The sequence below is a fragment of the Mobula birostris genome, chromosome 17 (assembly GCF_030028105.1).
Source record: "Mobula birostris isolate sMobBir1 chromosome 17, sMobBir1.hap1, whole genome shotgun sequence".
NCBI classification, from domain to species: Eukaryota; Metazoa; Chordata; class Chondrichthyes; order Myliobatiformes; family Myliobatidae; genus Mobula; species Mobula birostris.
In genome coordinates this window covers 24545808-24566257 of record NC_092386.1, presented here as the reverse complement: position 1 = coordinate 24566257, position 20450 = coordinate 24545808, and the positions used below count along the sequence as shown (strand labels likewise).

The following is a 20450-nucleotide window of genomic DNA, read 5'->3' as shown; positions in this document are numbered from 1 at the left end:
AGACGAAAACTAGCAATGTCACAGACTGAATCTGTTCTTAATCTTTTGGGATGTTTAATAATGTGTAATGCCCATATTCTAGATAGAGTAACTCAAGATTCATTTATCAACAAATTCTCATTCAAATGGCATCCAAAATTATTTTAGAAATATTCTAACATAGTTTCCAGCACAATCATTTTTAAATATTACTTGGGAGAAATAAGTAGTTGCAAATTTTTTTTAACAATAATCAAAAATATATTTGCCCTACATTTTACAATATCCAAAATACGATTTTGAAAAAACATGTCCTACCTCTCTCACGGCACAGTCATGTGGAGCCTCCTCTTTGTTCACCTTACCCTTTGGGAAGCCCCATCCAGATTTTGCCAAATAACCCTGAACAAGAAGGACCTACATTTATAGAAACAGGATCAAAACTAAGTGTTATGCATTTATTAACTTTTTTATTGACATTGGAGAAGGTGGACAATGGAAAACTGTAAAATATGTTAACATATCAGCTGTTAACACATACTAAACCAAACTAATGTATTCAAAATGTTTACTATGCCATACAGAGGCATGCAAACGTTTGGGCACCCCAGTCAAAATTTCTGTTACTGTGAATAGCTAAGCAAGTAAAAGATGACCTGATTTCCAAAAGGCATAAAGTTAAAGATGACACATTTCTTTAATATTTTAAGCAAGATTACTTTTTTATTTCCATCTTTTACAGTTTCAAAATAACAAAAAAAAAGAAAAAGGCCCGAAGCAAAAGTTTGGGCACCCTGCATGGTCAGTCCTTAGTAACACCCCCTTTGGCAAGTATCACAGCTTGTAAACGCTTTCTGTAGCCAGCTAAGAGTCTTTCAGTTCTTGTTTGGAGAATTTTTGCACATTCTTCCTTGCAAAAGGCTTCCAGTTCTGTGAGATTCTTCGGCCATCTTGCATGCACTGCTCTTTTGAGGTCTATCCACAGATTTTCGATGATGTTTAGGTCAGGGGACTGTGAGGGCCATGGGAAAACCTTCAGCTTGCACCTCGAGGTAGTCCATTGTGGATTTTGAGGTGTGTTTAGCATCATTATCCTGTTGTAGAAGCCTTCCTCTTTTCATCTTCAGCTTTTTTTTTAACAGAAGGTTGGATGTTTGCTTCCAGAATTCGCTGGTATTTAATTGAATTCATTTTTCCCTCTACCAGTGAAAATATTCCCCGTGCCACTGGCTGCAGCACAAGCCCAAAACATGATCAATCCACCCCCACGCTTAACAGTTGAAGAGGTGTTCTTTTCATGAAATTCTGCACCCTTTTTTCTCCAAACATACCTTTGCTCATTGCGGCCAAAAATTTCTATTTTAACTTCATCAGCCCACAGGACTTGTTTCCAAAATGCATCAAGCTTGTTTAGATTTCCTTTGCAAACTCCTGACACTGAATTTTGTGGTGAGGACGCAGGAAAGGTTTTCTACTGATGACTCTTCCATGAAGGTCATATTTATGCAGGTGTCGCTGCACAGCAGAACAGTGCACCACCACTCCAAAGTCTGCTAAATCTTCCTGAAGGTCTTTTGCAGTCAAACGGGGGTTTTGATTTGCCTTTCTAGCAATCCTATGAGCAGTTCTCTCGGAAAGTTTTCTTGGTCTTCCAGACCTCAACTTAACCTCCACCGTTCCTGTTAACTGCCATTTCTTAATTACATTACGAACTGAGGAAACAGCTACCTGAAAACGCTTTGCTATCTTCTTATAGCCTTCTCCTGCTTTGTGGGCATCATTTATTTTAATTTTCAGAGCACTAGGCAGCTGCTTAAAGGAGCCCAATGCTGCTGATTGTTGGGGCAAGGTTTGAGGAGTCAGGGTATTTATGAAGCTTTGAAATTTGCATCACCTGGCCTTTCCTAATGATGACTGTGAACAAGCCATAGCCCTAACAAGTTAATTAAGGTCTGAGACCCTGGTAAATCTCTTGGGGTGCCCAAACCTTTACATGGTGCTCCTTTCCTTTTTTTCACTCTAAAATTGTACAAAACAAAAATAAAACACTAATCTTGCTTAAAATGTTGAAAAGAATGTTTCATCTTTAACTTTATGACTTTTGGAGATCAGTTCATCTTCTCCTCACTTAACTATTAACAGTAAGAGAAATTTTGACCAGAGGTGCCCAAACTTTTGCATGCCACTGTATATATTTGTTGGATATAAATTTTCCAACAAATCTACTTATTGTATTGAGGGGTCTAGGAGACAACATTATGTCACAGCAATACACGTTCCCACAAAACAAACTAATAACCATTCAGTGAGAAATTGCAAGCAATAAATTATGACCATTACTGGTGTTTTAGAACTGAGCTGTAAATAAATTTTAAAATGCGATCTACAAGCAAGTGCCATTCATAGATAGTTTTCCCTTCGCCATCTTGACTGGAATGCCATTTTTGACCAAGGTAACCTCTCCCCTCCCCCATTGTTAAAAATATGCACACATAAAATATGAACTGAATTACATTAAATCCTCATTATCACCTGACATCATCCATGGATCAGCATAACAGCAGGAGAGGAGTTAGAAACACTGAGTGGTGGGGGGGGGGGGTGAAGGGAGATGAAAACATTGATAGCTTTATGGCTAAAGCAGAAATCTGGAATGTAGAGCTAGCTAATACTAATAATCTGTTCATTACTTAAATCTATTTCATCCTTTTCCTCAATCTATTTCCTCTTAACTTTCTCTTTTCCTAATACTTCTGCTTTGCTCACTGGTTTTAATCAGGTATTACAAATCAAAGTTATACAACACCGAAACCCCAGCTTAACCATGCCAACTAAGATAATCTATCCAAGTCAGTACCATTAAGCTTTTCACTCAATGTACTGTTCAAATGCCTTTTAAACATTGTAATTTCACCCAGTTCTACAGCTTCCTCCAGTGGCTTATTTCATGTAACCACAACCCTGTGTGTGTGAAGAGGTTGTCCCTCTCACCTTCTGTCTATATCCACTTCAGTGCTCGATAAAAATAGACTATGACCATCCACCTCATATATACCCTTCATACTTTTATGTACTTCTATAAAGTCATTCCACTATACTCCAGGAAAAATGTCCTAGCCCATCCAGCCTCTCCTTATGACCCGAGCCTTCCAGTTCCAGTAACTATCCTGCACTCTTTCCATCTTAATGACATCTTTCCAATAGCTGGCAAACAGAAGTACACACCAAATCCCAAGTGTGGTTTCACCAACGAATTGTATTGTTACAATGTGACATGCCAATTCCTGTACTCATTAACCTGACCTTCTCCAGCCTATATACAGTGGCATGCAAAAGTTTGGGCACCCCTGGTCAAAATTTCTTTTACTGTTAATAGTTATGTGAGTAGAAGATGAACTGATCTCCAAAAGTCATAAAGATGAAACATTCTTTTCAACATTTTAAGCAAGATTAGTGTATTATTTTTGTTTGTACAATTTTAGAGTGGAAAAAAAGGAAAGGAGCACCATGCAAAAGTTTGGGCACCTCAAGAGATTGAGTTCTCAGATAACTTTTACCAAGGTCTCAGACCTTAATTAGCTTGTTAGGGCTATGGCTTGTTCACAGTCATCGTTAGGAAAGGCCAGGTGATGCAAATGTCAAAGCTTTATAAATACCCTGACTCCTCAAACCTTATCCCAACAATCAGCAGCCATGGGCTTCTCCAAGCAGCTGCCTAGCGCTCTGAAAATTAAAATAAATGATGCCCACAAAGCAGGAGAAGGCTATAAGAAGATAGCAAAGCGTTTTCAGGTAGCCATTTCCTCAGTTCATAATGTAATTAAGAAATGGCAGTTAACAGGAACAGTGGAGGTCAAGTTGGGGTCTGGAGGACCAAGAAAACTTTCCGAGAGAACTGCTCGTAGGATTGCTAGAAAGGCAAATGAAAACCCCCGTTTGACTGCAAAAGACCTTCGGGAAGATTTAGCAGACTCTGGAGTGGTGGTGCACTGTTCTACTGTGCAGCAACACCTGCACAAATATGACCTTCATGGAAGAGTCATCAGAAGAAAACCTTTCCTGCGTCCTCACCACAAAATTCAGCATCAGAAGTTTGCAAAGGAACATCGAAACAAGCCTGATGCATTTTGGAAACAAGTCCTGTGGACTGATGAAGTTAAAATAGAACTTTTTGGCCGCAATGAGCAAAGGTATGCTTGGAGAAAAAAAAGTGCAGAATTTCATGAAAAGAACACCTCTGCAACTGTTAAGCATGAAGGTGGATCAATCATGCTTTGGGCTTGTGTTGCAGCCAGTAGCACAGGGAACATTTCACTGGTAGAGGGAAGAATAAATTCAATTAAATACCAGCAAATTCTGGAAGCAAACATCATACCATCTGTAAAAAAAGCTGAAGATGAAAAGAGGATGGCTTCTACAACCATCCATTATCACCCTTCAGACAGCCAATTTTGGATATAGTTTTGTATTCTATGTGATCTAAACTTCCAGATTAGCCTGCCATGCAGAACTTTGTCAAAGGCCTTGCTGAAGACCACATAGATAACTCCTACCATCTTCTCATCATCGTCTTTGTCACCTCTTCAAAAACTCAACTTAAATTTGTTATGACACCATTTTCCACACTCAAAGCCATGCTAACTATCCCTCATTAGTCCTTGCTTTTCCAAATGCTGGCAAATCCTGTTCCTCAGAATTAGACAACATTAGCATCTCCCACTTTTCTCATACATCACAGGTGGCTAAAGCTGATACAAATATCTCTGCTGAGGCCCTTCCAATTTCTTCCCTAGCTTCCCTGTATTTCTAGTTTCCTAGGATACACTTTATCAGACCCCAGGGATCTATCCATCTTAATATGCCTTAAGATTGCCACATTCCAAAAAAAAAGTGGGATCTCTCTTTTTTAATTATGCAGTAAAACTACAAGCAAACTCCATGTTACAGCCTTTCAGATAATAAAATTTACGTTCACAACTCACTCTCCAAAAACTTCAGACAGAGAATAAAACTCAATCTTGTGGAATTTGTGAAGATATCTATATATTATATGGTTCTACATCGGGTCCACTGATTCCTAGATTCTACACTCTCTTGAAACTCAGGGTTCATTAAAAAACTTCTTACTCCTTAGTATCTTTAAAAAAGTGAATGTTCAACAGTCAGAAAAAAATTGTCTAGGAAATGGGCACAGCAAATTCAAAGATGATTAGGCTACAGAATTTGCATCCAATGTACAAGCCAGGACAGCCCTGATAATCTTTGAAAAGAACAAGGCCAGGGGCATGGCCAAGCCATCTTTTAAAATCTTGCCTTTCCCTTCCTAAACTCCAGATCAGGAATCCCATTCAAATTAACGAGTATACAAAATGCTGAAGGCAAGTTTATACAGTACAATTGAGATGGTGTTCATAGCATCAAGCATGCTACGTTAGAGCTGATAGTGTATAATTGAATTTAGCACAGTACAGACCCTTCAGCCCATGATGTTGTGCAATAACGTTTTATCTCCTCCAAGATCAATTTAACCTTTCACACCCAATAGCCCCCCCCATTTTGTTTTCATCCATGTGCCCATTTAAGAGTTTCTTAGGTATCTCTAATCTACAGCATCTACTATCATCCATGTCAGCGTGTTCCAAGCACCCACTGCTCTCCATGTAAAAAACTTTTCTGACATCCCCTAGACCTTCTGCCAATCACCTTAAAACTATGGACTCCAGTATATTAAAGTGCTACTTTTACCCAGGTAAAAAGTCTCTGGCTGTCCACTCTGTCTATGCCTCTTACCATCTAGTAAATCTGTATCGAGTCTCCTCTCATCCAACATCGTTCCAAATGAAAAGCCCTAGCTCACTCAACACATCCTCAAAAGACATGCTCTCTAATCTAGGCAGCATCCTGGTATATCTCCTCTCACCCACTCTAAATGCTGAGGAATGGCAGCATGATCCAGCTTCACAAATATCTGTTAATCAGCTCACCCCAAACTTACACATATGGGCCTCATACATCTGGAATACAACTACTTACCAGTGACTGAATTCCAAGAACCCTGACTTGCAACCAAGATAATTAGCCCTAATCTGTCATGGGAAACCCTGCCATCTACTTGTCTGAACGAAAATTAAGGTTCATATTTCTTTGCGAAGCATTAAAGTACTGTGTGCCATTCTGGTCACCTCACTACAGGAAGGATGTGGATACTACAGAGAGAGTGCAGAGGAGATTTACAAGGACGTTGCCTAGATTGGAGGGTGTACCTTATGAGAATAGGTTGAGTGTACTTGGCCTTTTCTCCTTGGAGTGATGGAGGATGAGAGGTGAACTGATAGAGGTGTACGAGATGATGAGGGGCATTGATTGTGTGGATAGCCAGAAGTTTTTTTTCCCCAGGGCTGAAATGGCTAACATGAGGGGAGGGGGCATAGTTTTAAGGTGTTTGGAAATAGGTGCCGAAGGAATGTCAGGAGTAAGTTTTTCACACAGAGAGTGGTGGGTGCATGGAATGCACTGTTGGCAGCAGTGGTGGAAGCGTATACAATAGGGTTTTTTAAGAGCCTCTTAGATAGGTACATGGAGCTTAGAAAAATAGAGGGCTATGCGCTGAGGAAATTCTCGGCAGTTTCTAGAGTAGGTTACATGGTTGGCACAACATTGTGGGCCGAAGGGCCTGTAATGTGCTGAAACTTTCTATGTAAAGCTTATGTTAGTTATTCCATTTGTCATTCTACTTACATTTTCCAGTGTCTCATCTAGTATAATTGCACCATATGTTGGAACTCCCATCTTGTATTCCTTCCATTCATCTAAAATCTTTTCCACATCATCTCCTTTCCGAAGTAAAAATGAACAGTGGTTGAAGAGTGCAATAGGAGTTAAGGTACAAAACAACAATTTGGTTACATGGCTTTCCTCCTGCCAGATATTTATGCCACCCCAGTTGAATTTGAATCCAGACAGTGCAAAACTCCAGATACTAATTTGAAAGATTCCCAACCAGGATTCCAAGAGCCTGACTGAAAAAGAAATTAGTATACAAGCATCATGTAAGGGGCAATTCCATAAGTTTGAAGCTCCAAAAACAAAAAAAAGAGCAATGAAAATTAACTGGAGTCTCAATTTTAATGAGATGCAGCAAAGAATAAAATACATTGCTCAAAAAATTAGGAAGAATAGGATAGAAAAGTGCAAAAAATTAATATTCAAATGACAAACTAGAAGATTATCAAACACTCCAAAATCTTGCCACACATCTGATAGCTCTTTCAGTTATTAACAAATATAGTTCATTTAAAGACAAAAGGATATCAGATTTGGCAAAATCTCTTATCCCGCACTGAGGCAATCCTGGTGTGTTCTGCAAGTAGAAGTCCAAGTAAAACCAATGGGCCAGCTCAATCTGAAAGCAGACTCTGATTGCATTGTCCCTTTCTTCACTTGGAATATGTAGAATGAATCGGCTGTTCAACAGATCAGTGACATGTTTATAATTCTCAACTGCTAACATCACATGCTTTACAAAATAAATCAAAAGCTTCCACTACACTGTACACTGTGTTACACTGCAACACCTTGAAAATGTTCACGTTATATAAGCAAATTGGAACAGATCTTCACAGTCATATAAATATGTTTTTACATCTGATATTATTTGTATGGTTCAACATAACAGCAATGGTAGTCATCCTGTAAGTATGTAAACACACTCAGTGGCCACTTTATTAGGTACACTTGTATACCAATTGATAACGCAAATATCTAATCAATCTAGTCAATCATCTGACAGCATCTTAATGCATAAAAGCATACAGACATGGTCAAGAGGTTCAGATGTTGTTGAGACCAAACACCAGATTGGGGAAGAAATGTGAGCTAAGTGAGTTTGACCGTGGAATGATTATTAGGGCCAGATGGGGTGGTTCATGCATCTCAGGAACTGCTGTATGAAATCCCAGGAGATCAGCAGCCTCCAGTTTACAGACAATGGCGCGAAAAGCAAAAAACCATCCAGAGAGTGGCAGTTCTGTGGACGAAAATGCCTTCTTGATGTGAGAGGTCAGAGGAGAATGGCCAGACTGGCTCAAGTTGATAGGAAGGTGACAGGGACCCCAATAAGCGAGGGAGGAGATTGCTGAGCCTCTGGGAATCATCTTTGCATCATCAATGAGGACGGGAGAGGTTCCAGAGGATTGGAGGGTTGCAGATGTTGTTCCTTTTATTCAAGAAAGGAAGTAGGGATAGCCCAGGAAATTATAGGCTAGTGAGTCTTACTTCAGTGGTTAGTAAGTTGATGGAGAAAATACTGAGAGACAGGATTTATGAACATTTGGAGAGGCATAATATGATTAGGAATAGTCAGCATGGCTTTGTGAAAGGCAGGTCGTGCCTTATGAGCCTGATTGAATTTTTTGAGGATGTGACTAAACACATTGATGAAGGTAGAGCCGTAGGTGTAGAGTATATGGATTTCAGCAAGGCATTTGATAAGGTACCCCATGCAAAGCTTATTGAGAAAGTAAGGAGGCATGGGATCCAAGGGGACATTGCTTTGTAGATCCAGAACTGGCTTGCCCACAGAAGGCAAAGAGTGATTGTAGACGGGTCATATTCTGCACGGAGGCTGGTGACCAGTGGTGTGCCTCAGGGATCTGTTCTGGGACCCCTTCTCTTTGTGATTTTTATAAATGACCTGGATGAGGAAGTGGAGGGATGGGTTAGTAAATTTGCTGATGACACAAAGGTTCGGGGTGTTGTGGACAGTGTGGAGGGCTGTCTGAGGTTACAACAGGACATTGATAGGATGCAAAACTGGGCTGAGAAGTGGCAGATGGAGATCAACCCAGATAAGTGTGAGGTGGTTCATTTTGGTAGGTCAAATATGATGGCAGTGTGAAGGATCAGAGGGATCTTGGGGTCCGTGTCCATAGGACACTCAAAGCTGCTACGCAGGTTGACTCTGTGGTTAAGAAGGCATACGGTGCATTGGCCTTCATCAATCGTGGGATTGAGTTTAACAGCCTAGAGGTCATGTTGCAGCTATATAGGACCCTGGTCAGACCCCACTTGAAGTACTGTGCTCAATTCTGGTCGCCTCACTACAGGAAGGACGTGGAAACCATAGAAAGGGTGCGGAGGAGATTTACAAGCATGCTGCCTGGATTGAGGAGCATGCCTTATGAGAATGGCTTGAGTGAACTCGGCCTTTTCTCCTTGGAGTGACGGAGGATGAGAGGTGACCTGATAGAGGTTTACAAGATAATGAGTGGGATTGATCGTGTGGATAGTCAGAGGCTCTTCCCCAGGGCTGAAATGGCTAGCACGAGAGGGAATAGTTTTAAGGTGCTTGGAAGCAGGTACAGAGGAGATGTCAGGGGTAAGTTTTTTTTTAATGCAGGGTGGTGAGTGCGTGGAATCGGCTGGCAGCGGTGGAAGCGGAAAATGATCGGGTCTTTTAAGAGACTCCTGGATGTCTACATGGAGCTTAGAAAAATAGCGGGCTATGGGTAAAGCGTAGGTAGCTCTAAGGCAGGGACATGTTCGGCACAGCTTTGTGGGCCGAAGGGCCTGTATTGTGCTATAGGTTTTCTATGTTTCTATAACCAGACAATACAATAGTGGTGTGCAGAAGAGCATCTCTGAATGCATAAGACATCAAACTTTGAAATGGATGGACTCTAGCAGCAGAAAGCCACACTGCATTCCATTCCTGTACCTAATAAAATGGCCACTGAGTGCATATTAAAAATAAGTGAATTTTAGCAGATGTTGTTGCCTTGAACCTGGGGATTGTATAGTTAGTGCTGACTACCTCTCAAAAGGCAAGGGATAATCCACTTTAAATACAGTGAAAATTGCAATGCAGTAGACTACCAGGCCATATTAATATCATTCCAAATTTACTTATAGCATTGTGAATATAAAACAAGAAAAAGCACAAACATATCCACAATCATCACTTGAAAGAACTTTCAAGATTGCCTTTATGATGGAACAGACATTACAGCACTGGAGCATGCTCTTCAGCCCACAATGTCCGTCAAATATGATGCATATCAAAACAAATCCCATACACCTAAACATGGGTTATTAATCCTTTCCCTCCATGTTCATGCACCTCTTAAACATTGCAATCATATCTGCTTACATTACCAGCATTCCAGGAACCTATCACTCAGTGAAAAAATAAAAAAAACTATTTACCTCATTAATCTGCTCTAAAAACTTACCCCTCTCATCTTAAAGCCATATCTTTTTGCAGTTGATATTTCTACCACGGGAAAAAAAAGGCTCTCACCACCTACCCCTTACCATAAACCTGTATCTTCTAGTTTTACCTACCTCTAATTGGTAATAGTTGCACTCTGGCCTGTTTATATTCCTAGTTATATGTGCCTCAAATGGGACTATTTTCAACCTCCACTCAGAATCAGGTTTATTATCACCAGCATATGTCGTGAAATTTGTTAACTTTGCGGCAGCAGTACAATGCAATACGTGATATAGGAAAAAGATGAATTACAGTATATTAAATAATTAATTTAAAATAAGTAGTACAAAAACAGAAATAAATTTTTAAAAGTTGCGAGGCAGTATTCATGGGTTCAGTGTCCATTTAGAAATTGGATAGCAGAGGGGAAGAAGCTGTTCCTGAATCGCTGAGTGTGTGCCTCCTTCCTGATGGTAACAATGAGAAGAGAATGGGAACAATGGGAAACAGACCTAGCCTCTCAAGTCTCTCCTTATAACTAAAATGCTCCATCCTAGGCAACATCCTGGTGAATGTCCTCTGCTCTCTCTCCAGCTCAATCACATATTTCCAATAATTTGGTGATAGGACTGCACATATTGCAGCACCATAACATGGCAGTCAGTGCAACACATTACAGTGGCAGCTGTAAGTTCAGGGTTCGATTCCCACCACTGTCTGTAAGGAGTTTGTATGCTCTCCCCATAACCATGTGCATTTTCTCCCACACTCCAAAGATGTATTGTTAGGGTTAGTGTGCTGTGAGCATGCTACGTTGGCACCAGAAGTCTCGCAAAACTTGCAGACTGCCCAACACAATCGCCACTGATTTGATTTAACGCAACAACACATTTCATATGTGACAAATAAAGTTAATATTTAAAAGATCAATCCAACCCTTCCCTCCGACATAACCTTCCATTTTCAATTCATCCATGTGCCTATCTAAGAGTCTCTTAAATGTCCATAATAGCAATGACGATTGAAGATCAGTATCCCATGTGCCTTCTTAATCATATATCTGCCTACATTGCTACCTTCAAGGATATTTGAAGCTACATATCAAGGTCCTTCCATGCTATCAACAATTCCACCAACCTTCAGCAAAAAAACAAACTTCTGGAGGAACGCTGCAGGTCAGGCAGCACCTCTGGAGATAAACGAATGGTTGATATTTCAGATCGAGACTAACATATCCATACCAACCAGTGGAGAATCATCGACTCCAATCCTCCTGCATTTGGTCATAGCCTCCCATGCTTAGTAAACACCTGGGTCCCAATGAAAGATCCCAATCCTCCAGGGATGCTGCCTGACCTGCTGAGTTCCTCCAGCAGGGTTTTTAAATCCAGATTAGAGCAACTACAGACTCTGTGTCTTCACAAATCTTCATATCATTTTGAAACTTGCCGATCATGCTTCCTACATCTACGTCTAAATCATTCACATATTACAAATAGCACAAATCCCAGTACCACTTCCCATGGAACACTAGTTACAGGCATCCACTCACAAGAACAATGTTCAACCAAAAAAAATCTGAGCTTTGCTGCGCACTGCCTATTCCCACCAAATTCATGAACACCATCTTTTGTAATTGTCAAGATCATCTGCAAACAATGTGATTTCTAAGTACTGGTGAGTTGTGATCTAATAAATGGCAACAGTGACTAGTCCAAACCAGTTTTAAGGATGGGTAAGTATACACCATGATTATATGATACCAGGTTTTACACAAAATTCACTTTATTAGTATTGTCTCTGATAAGAAGGCACTGTCTACAAAATTAATAGCAGAACATCCACATCCTTATAAACAAAAAAAACCCCACAAAGGATTGCAAAAAGAATAGCCTGCATCTCAAGAGAATCCGTGACAGTATCGATAATGCAGCATCAAGTGGTACTGCACTGGATGGAGAATGCCCATCAATGAGCTGGGCAGTGACCACACTTCCTTCTGGAAATGCAGAGCAGAGAACCACAAAAGAATCCATCCATGTGGATTTGTCATCTCCTGAAACAACGTCCTTGATCTTGTGAACCTGAAGGAACACTCATGAAATGATAACATTTCAGTTCAAAGACCCTTCATCAGAACTGGGAAAGAAGGATTAGTGTAGGACAAACTAATATCTCTTGATAGGATGAGATGAGAGATGCCATGGGGATAAAATGTTGAAACAGTTATCTAATTGATAGGTTAGTGATAGTTTCCAGTAAGATGGTGGCACGGCAGCTTCTCTTGGTCCAAACAATGGTGTAAATGTTTGTCCTTTACACCTCTTTTATGATCGCAAGATACTGCTGGGTATTAAGAACACCAAGTACTGCAGATCCACCCCACTGGTGATAGTGAGTTGCTGGATAGCAGTGGAGCTGGACTTGTTGCATACTGTCCTCACCTGCTACAGCCATCCAGGGAAGAAGGCAACAAACGGTGCAAATGATTGTCTTCCATATTTTTCTTGTGATCGCAAGACCCTGTTTGACATTGATAATGTAGAATACTGCAAGTCTAATTCATTGGTTCGATGGAAACACCAACAGCAGGGGAACTGCGTGGCCTCAGTTGTTGTGCAGTCCAGGCCCTCCACCACTCTCCAGTAACTCACTAGTGGGGTAGACCATCATCTGCTGCAGCTAAGGGATGCCGGAGGTGGTGAGGGTGACAGCAGAGGCACACGGACATACTGGAGTCCGTGCTGGGTTGGTGACTGGCCCCTCCTGTCAATGCCACCCTTCAGTATTCGCTCAGTGAAAGACAAGTTGGATTGTGTTTGTCTGTAGCTACACTAGCACATGATGAGGAACTGCTATATGCTTTTTCTTGCAGAAACATGGCTCCAGGACAACATCCCACCATCATCAATCTTCAGGTCATGCCACACAGGGGCTCAGGCTACAATTTTTTGTGACTGTATGATTTTCTGCTATTGCAACCATAAGCGCTATGTGCTGTGTGTGACTGCATTTTGCACTTTGGCCCCACAGGAATGCTGTTCTGTTTGGCTGTATACACATGTATGGTTGATGACAATTAAACATGAATCAGAATCAGGTTTATTATCACCGGCATGTGACATGAAATTTGTTAACTTAGCAGCAGCAGTTCAATGCAATACTTAATCTAGCAGAGAGAAAAAAAATAATAATAATATAAAAACAAGTGAATCAATTATGTATATTGAATACTTTTTTTTAAACGTGCGAAAACAGAAATACTGTATATTAAAAAAAAGTGAGGTTGTGTCCAAAGATTCAATGTCCATTTAGGAATCGGATGGCAGAGGGGAGGAAACTGTTCCTGAATCACTGAGTGTGTGCCTTCAGGCTTCTATACCTCTTACCTGATGGTAACAGTGAGAAAAGGGCATGCCCTGGATGCTGAAGCTCCTTAATAATGGACACTGTCTTTCTGAGACACCGCTCCCTAAAGATGTCCGGGGTACTTTGTAGACTAGTACCCAAGATGGAGCTGACTAGATTTACAACCTTCTACAGCTTCTTTCAGTCCTGTGCAGTAGCTCCCCACCCCCACCCCCATACCAGACAGTGATGCAGCCTGTCAGAATGCTCTCCACGGTACAACTATAGAAGTCTTAAGAGTATATTTGTTGACATGCCAAATCTCTTCAAACTCCTAATAAAATATAGCCGCTGTCTTGCCTTCTTTATAACCGTATCAATATGTTGGGACCAGGTTAGATCCTCAGAGATCTTGACACCTAGGAAGTTGAAACTGCTCACTCTCTCTCTCTCCACTTCTGATCCATCTATGAGGATTGGTATGTGCTCCTTCGTCTTGCCCTTCCTGAAGTACACAATCAGCTCTTTCATCTTAATGACGTTGAGTGCGAGGTTGTTGCTGCAGCACCATTCCAGTAGTTGGCATATCTCACTCCCGTACGCCCTCCCGTCGCCACCTGAGATTCTACCAACAATGGATGTATCATCAGCAAATTTATAGATGGTATTTGAGCTATGCCTAGCCACACAGTTATGTGTATATAGAGAGTACAGCAGTGAGTTAAACACACTCCCGAGATGCGCCAGTGTTGATTGTCAGCAAGGATCCAATTGCAGAGGTTGGTACAGAGGCCCAGGTTCTGCAACTTCTCAATTAGGTTTGTGGGAATGATGGTATTAAATCCTGAACTATAATCGATGAACAGCATCCTGACGTAGGTGGTTGTATTGTCCAGGTAATCTAAAGCTATGTGGAGAGTCATTGAGATTGTGTCTGCCATTGACCTATTGTGGGGATAGGCAAATCACAATGGGTCCAGGTCCTTGCTGAGGCAGGGGTTCTGTCTAGTCATGAACAACCTCTCAAAGCATTTCATCACTGTCGATGTGAGTGCTACCGGGCAATAGTGATTAAGGCAGCCCACATTATTCTTCTTAGGTATTGGTATAATTGTTGCCCTTTTGAAGCAAGAGGGAACTTCCAACTGTAGCAGTGAGAGGTTGAAAATGTCCTTGAATACTCCCGCTAGTTGGTTGGCACAGGTTTTCAGAGCCTTACCAGGTACTCCATCGGTACCTTCTGCCTTGCAAGGGTTCACGCTCTTTAAAGACAGTCTAACATCGACCTCTGAGACGAACTTGGTGAGGATGGCTAAACAGTAAACAATGAAATAAAAAGTTGCAAAATATCAAGCTGTAGGATTTGTTCAGATGGCACAAGTGGGAAGAAAAAACTTAGCCAGAGGGGTGATCTACAGCAGAACTACCCAAAAGGAGCAGCTGAATTTGATTTTTGAGACTTAGAAGCTACCACATGCCCAAAAGGGGAAAGGAAGATACATCTGATTATGAAATCTTGCTGAAGATGTAGGGAATTGCAAAAGTGGAAAACGAGGACCATGGAAACCTTCCTTTCTCTGGCTTGGAGTGCCCAAGATGACTGAGGGAATTAGATAAGGTACAAAAAAAAGAGCTGAATCAACTATGGTAGAGGGAAAGCTGCATTTAATAGAATAATATCTCAGAGTCATCTGTATGGAAAATCTCGTCAGAGTAGAAATGATGGAGAAACTAATGTAGAATACAACGTAAACACATTGACTACATGTATCCTAAAATACTAGTACAACCCCTGACGTTAGAAATGGCCACAATAAATAGTCTTAAGATCAAATAAATACAGCGAAGATTATACAGTGACACATTCAAATAAGTTAGTTATTTCCTGCTTAAGGCGGTTTTTTATTTCACTTACACTGTACACTGTGAAACAATACATTAAAGACTGCAGCTGTACAAGAGGCAATAAAAGATAGTGGTCACCCAGTTGTACACCACTCTTATTCGCTTAAGTAATTTCCTCTAAAATCATTTGCGGTGTTTTTTTTAAAAAGATAAGGTTTCAGAAATAAAGATATTTAAAAATTAAATCCCACACTTTCTCCAGTTTGCTTTTTAAAAATAAAAACGCCAACTACGGATACCGTGAATTTATACGAAAAGAATTACAAAATATCTTCCCTTTTTACAATAACAAAGAGAACACGTTCTCCTCCTTCCCATTTGTGCAAAATATAATCCAAAAGATCCCAAAGTCTTATATCTTTAAATTGGATTCAATTCTAACTTTGGCCCTCATTAGGCGGGCTCTCAATCCAAGTGCATTTCCTCCTCCCAGGCCCTCACTTCCTTTTCCTCTCACAGCTCAGGGCCAGGAAAATACCCTGGCTGGGAGGTTTACACGTCGCTTCTTGTATACTTACCTGCACAAGTCGTCCAGTACTCCGGTTGGAATCTCCACTCTCTTACCCTCCATACCACACACATACCGCGACCACTGCCCCGCTGCACGAAGACCACGTCTCCTCTTCCGGGAACCCAGAGAAAGTCTTCAGCTCCATTCGACCCGGCCTTTGTGACGTCACTGTTGATTGACGGATCCAGAGCGGAGCTCGCCAGAACAAACCTACAGGCAAAGAGAAGGAGAGTTGGGGGTCTTGAATTGACGGTGTGCTGCAGTTAATCCTCGGTGGCAGTAAAGAAAGGCTTACGATTTTTTTTGGAACATCCACGTTGAACCAAAATATTGGGTTACTCTTAATGATCTAACTCCACCCATGGTAGACAAAAGATTCTGCAGATGCTGGAAAACCAGAGCAACACATCCCATTCCCATTCTGACATGTCTATCCACGGCCACGTCCCATTCCCATTCTGACATGTCTACCCACGGCCTCCTCTACTATAAAGATGCAGCCACACTCAGGTTGGAGGAACAACACCTTATATTCCGTCTGGGTAGCCTCCAACCTGATGGCATGAACATCGACTTCTCTAACTTCAGCTAATGCCCCACCTCCCCCTCGTACCCCATCTGTTATTTTTATACACACATTCTTCCTCTCACTCTCCTTTTTCTCCCTCTGTCCCTCTGAATATACCCCTTGCCCATCCTCTGGGTCCCTCCCCCCCCCTTGTCTTTCTTCCCGGACCTCCTGTCCCATGATCCTCTCGTATCCCTTTTGCCTATCACCTGTCCAGCTCCTGGCTCCATCCCTCCCCCTCCTGTCTTCTATCATTTTGGATCTCCCCCTCCCCCTCCAACTTTCAAATCCCTTACTCACTCTTCCTTCAGTTAGTCCTGACGAAGGGTCTCGGCCTGAAACGTCGACTGCACCTCTTCCTAGAGATGCTGCCTGGCCTGCTGCGTTCACCAGCAACTTTTATGTGTGCTGCTTGAATTTCCAGCATCTGCAGAATTCCTGTTGTCAACACATGAAATGTTTTCTTGGTTCTGAACATCAACTGTCTATTCCTTTCCATAGATGCTGCCTGACGTGCAGAGTTCCTCCATCATTTTCTGTGTGTTGTACATCTTAGATTGGAAATGAATTTGTTTTGAGTGTTGGAATATTCTTCCCCAAACTACTCTACTTAGAATCCTTCACCTTGAACAGACCGCATAAGTGCTGAAAATTTTGGGAATTTGCACACTAGTTTCCCATATGCTTTTATATAGGCATCCGTCAGTCTCATGAGACCATGGATTTGCGCCTTGGAAGTGCCGTGCTCGAGGACACACATGCTGCCTCAGCCAAGGCTCGAACTAACGACCTTCAGATCACTAAACGAACGCCTTAATCACTTGGCCACATGCCAACACACACACATCACATATGCTTACCTTTTTTATAAAGCAGTGGATGACTCCTCAGCTGAAATACTATGTCCAGTTTTGTGTGCACTGATCCCTGTTGGATGTTGACTGCTGAAGGTGTTCCCATAAAGAAATCTTTCGGCTACAGAGAGCTGTGCAGCAAAAAAAGAGGGGAAAACAACAACCTGATCACATTTAAGAGAGAGAACATAAGACAGCTATCGAGTAAAAGGGGCATGGAGATCTTTGCTTCACCCATCTTATACATGCCAACCACACTGCTCACCATCTGTCCATATTTAACCCATATCACTCTAAATCGTTCCTATTCATGTACTTATCTAAATATGTTTTAAAGTACCTGCCTTAACCAATTTCTCTGGCTATTCATTCCATATACGTGCCACCCTCTAATCTTAAAACTATGCCCTCTTGCGTTTAGTTCGCCTGCACCGGGGAGAAAAGGCAAATGCTTTCACCTTATTGGTGCTCCTGTTGATTATATTACACCTCAAAAAGGTAAGCTACAAAGAAAGTGCAATGCAGATAAGCATGGGCATGGGAGAGGAAAGTGGGGATGGAGGGGTTAGGTGGAGACAGCTGCTGAAGAATGATAAGCAGGAATACAAAAGCTACCACTGCTGGAATGTGGTAAGTGAGGAAAGTGACCATTGGAAGAGATACAGGACAAATGGAACCAAAAGGCAGAGGGTGGATTTCTGGGGGGAAAAATGGGGGGGGTGTGAATGGAGACAGAAAGAGAAGGGGGATGATATTGGTTGATGAGGAGGTAGAGGTGTTGATATGGGAAAAGGGACGCAGGTAAGACAAGATGTGGATCAAAAAGCTGGGCAAGGTGGGAAGAGGTAGAGTTTACTTGAAATTGTAAACTTCAATATTCATACCATTGGATTGATTGATTTATTTAGACATACAGCATGGTAACTGGCCCTTCTGACTTGTGGACTACCAGGACTGTGGACCAGCCAGTGGACTATGCAGTGTTGCTTTTGGCCAAGGAATGAAAAGTCAGTGTGGGAAGGGGAAGATTGGTTTAGCACACAAACCAAAGTTTGGGATGGCTGTTGCCAGTAGTGTGCAGGTGTTCTGTAGCTGGTAACCTAGTCTGCACTCAGTCTCACCAATGTACAGGAGGCCATATTTAGAGCACTGGATCCTGTAGAGGAAGTTTGAAGAGTTGTTAATGCCCCTGTATAGTAGTGAGGGAGGAGGTGCAAGCATGTGTTGAAGCTGTTGCCAGGGCACAGGGTTGGGGAAGATACGGCTGACCAGAGACATGGAGGGTGTGCACCCTGCGGAAGGTGGAAAGTCATAGTCATAGTCATACTTTATTGATCCTGGGGGAAATTGGTTTTTGTTACAGTTGCACCATAAATAATAAATAGTAATAAAACCATAAATAGTTAAATAGTAATATGTAAATAATGCCAGGAAATAAGTCCAGGACCAGCCTATTGGCTCAAGGTGTCTGACCCTCCAAGGGAGGAGTTGTAAAGTTTGGATGGCCACAGGCAGGAATGACTTCCTATGACGCTCTGTGTTGCATCTTGGTGGAATGAGTCTCTGGCTGAATGTACTCCTGTGCCCAACCAGTACATTATGTAGTGGATGGGAGACATTGTCCAAGATGGCATGCAACTTGGACAGCATTGGGAGGAAGCGATATGGCTAGTGGTTGGATCTCCTTCCTGCTGGTGGACATTGAACTTGCGGAACAGCCTCACAATCACAACAATAGTGGTGACATTCATACTGTCCACCTGGCCAACGGGGAAGCATTGAAACACAAATATAAAGTGATGGAAACACCCAGCAGGGCTGTGAGCATCTGATTGAAGACGCTTCATTGGAATTTGCATCTTTCAGTAATAGGTGTGACTCCCTGACATCAAAAACCAGTACTAATTCTTTAATCTGTTAATAATCTGCATCATAATTTAGTACAGCAATTCTAATGCACAGGAATGTAGTAAACTACAGACAGTAGTGGACGTGGACTCAGCAGAACATCTTCCTCACCATCAGTAGTATACACGTACGTGAGCCACTGCCTTAGGAAGGCAATGTCTATCATCAAAGATCCCCACCATCTGGCCCACCCCTTCTTCTCACAGCCACCACTGAGCAGGAGGTACAGAAACCTGATGTCCCACAGCACCAGGTTCAAGAACAGCTAACACACACAAAATGCTGGAAGAACTCAGCAGGTCAGGCAGCATTAATGGAGAGGAATAAACAGTCGACGTTTCGGGCCAAGACCCTTCACCAGGACTGGAAAGGAATGAGGGAGAAGCCAGAATAAAAAAAAAGGTGGGGGGGAGGAAGCTGGAAGGAGATAGTTGGAGCTAGGTGGGTGGTGGAGGGGAACAAAATGAGAAGCTGGGAATTGATAGGTGGAAAAGGTATAAGGATGAAAAAGAAGTAATCTGATCAGAGAAGAGATTGGACCATGGGAGAAAGGGAAGGAGTATGGGCACCAGAGGAGGTCATAGACAGGCAAGGAGAAGAGAAGGTGTAGGTAAGAGGGGAGCCAGAATGAGGAATGGAAAAGGAAAGAAGAGGGGGGGGGGAAGAAACTACTGAAAGTTGGAGAAGTCAATATTCATGCTGTCAGGTTGGAGGCTACCCAGACAGAATATGAGGTATTCCTCCTCCAATCTGAAAGTGGCCTCATTATGGCAGTAGAGGAGGCCCTGGACCAAAATGTCAGAATTGGAATAGAGAGCAGAATTAAAATGGTCGGCCACTGTTAAAGCCACCCCCCCCCCACCTCCCACTGCATACGGAGCAAAGAACAGCTACTTCCCTTCAACCTTTCATTTCTTGAACCAACCTGCACAATGGTAATCACTACATCAAGTTCAAGTTTAATTATCATTCGAGAGAACACTGGAGAGCAGTACCAAGCAAACATTGGAAGACAGCACTGAATGAACACCAGAGGGTAGCACTGAGTGAACACTGGAGAGCAGCACCAATGGGAGGGACCAGGCCCAATCCAGAGCAGATTCCAGTGCACCCACAGAGGCGCTCGCACACCACCTTAGAGTCTCCTCCCTGGAGCGGCTGCAACAG

General features: G+C 42.1%; 1 protein-coding gene across 1 annotated transcript in view; it reads right to left on the bottom strand.

Moving 5' to 3' along the window:
• dcp2 (decapping mRNA 2) overlaps positions 1-16100 on the bottom strand; it is a 37358-nt gene extending 21258 nt beyond the window's left edge. The window contains exons 1-4 of the mRNA XM_072281396.1: positions 15961-16100; positions 7291-7442; positions 6718-6845; positions 298-396 (exon numbers count right to left, since the gene is read on the bottom strand). Coding sequence (XP_072137497.1) covers positions 298-396; positions 6718-6845; positions 7291-7442; positions 15961-16013 — 432 coding nt within the window. The 5' untranslated portion in view covers positions 16014-16100. The remainder of the gene's footprint in view (positions 1-297; positions 397-6717; positions 6846-7290; positions 7443-15960) is intronic.
• Positions 16101-20450: the final 4350 nt, after the last annotated feature.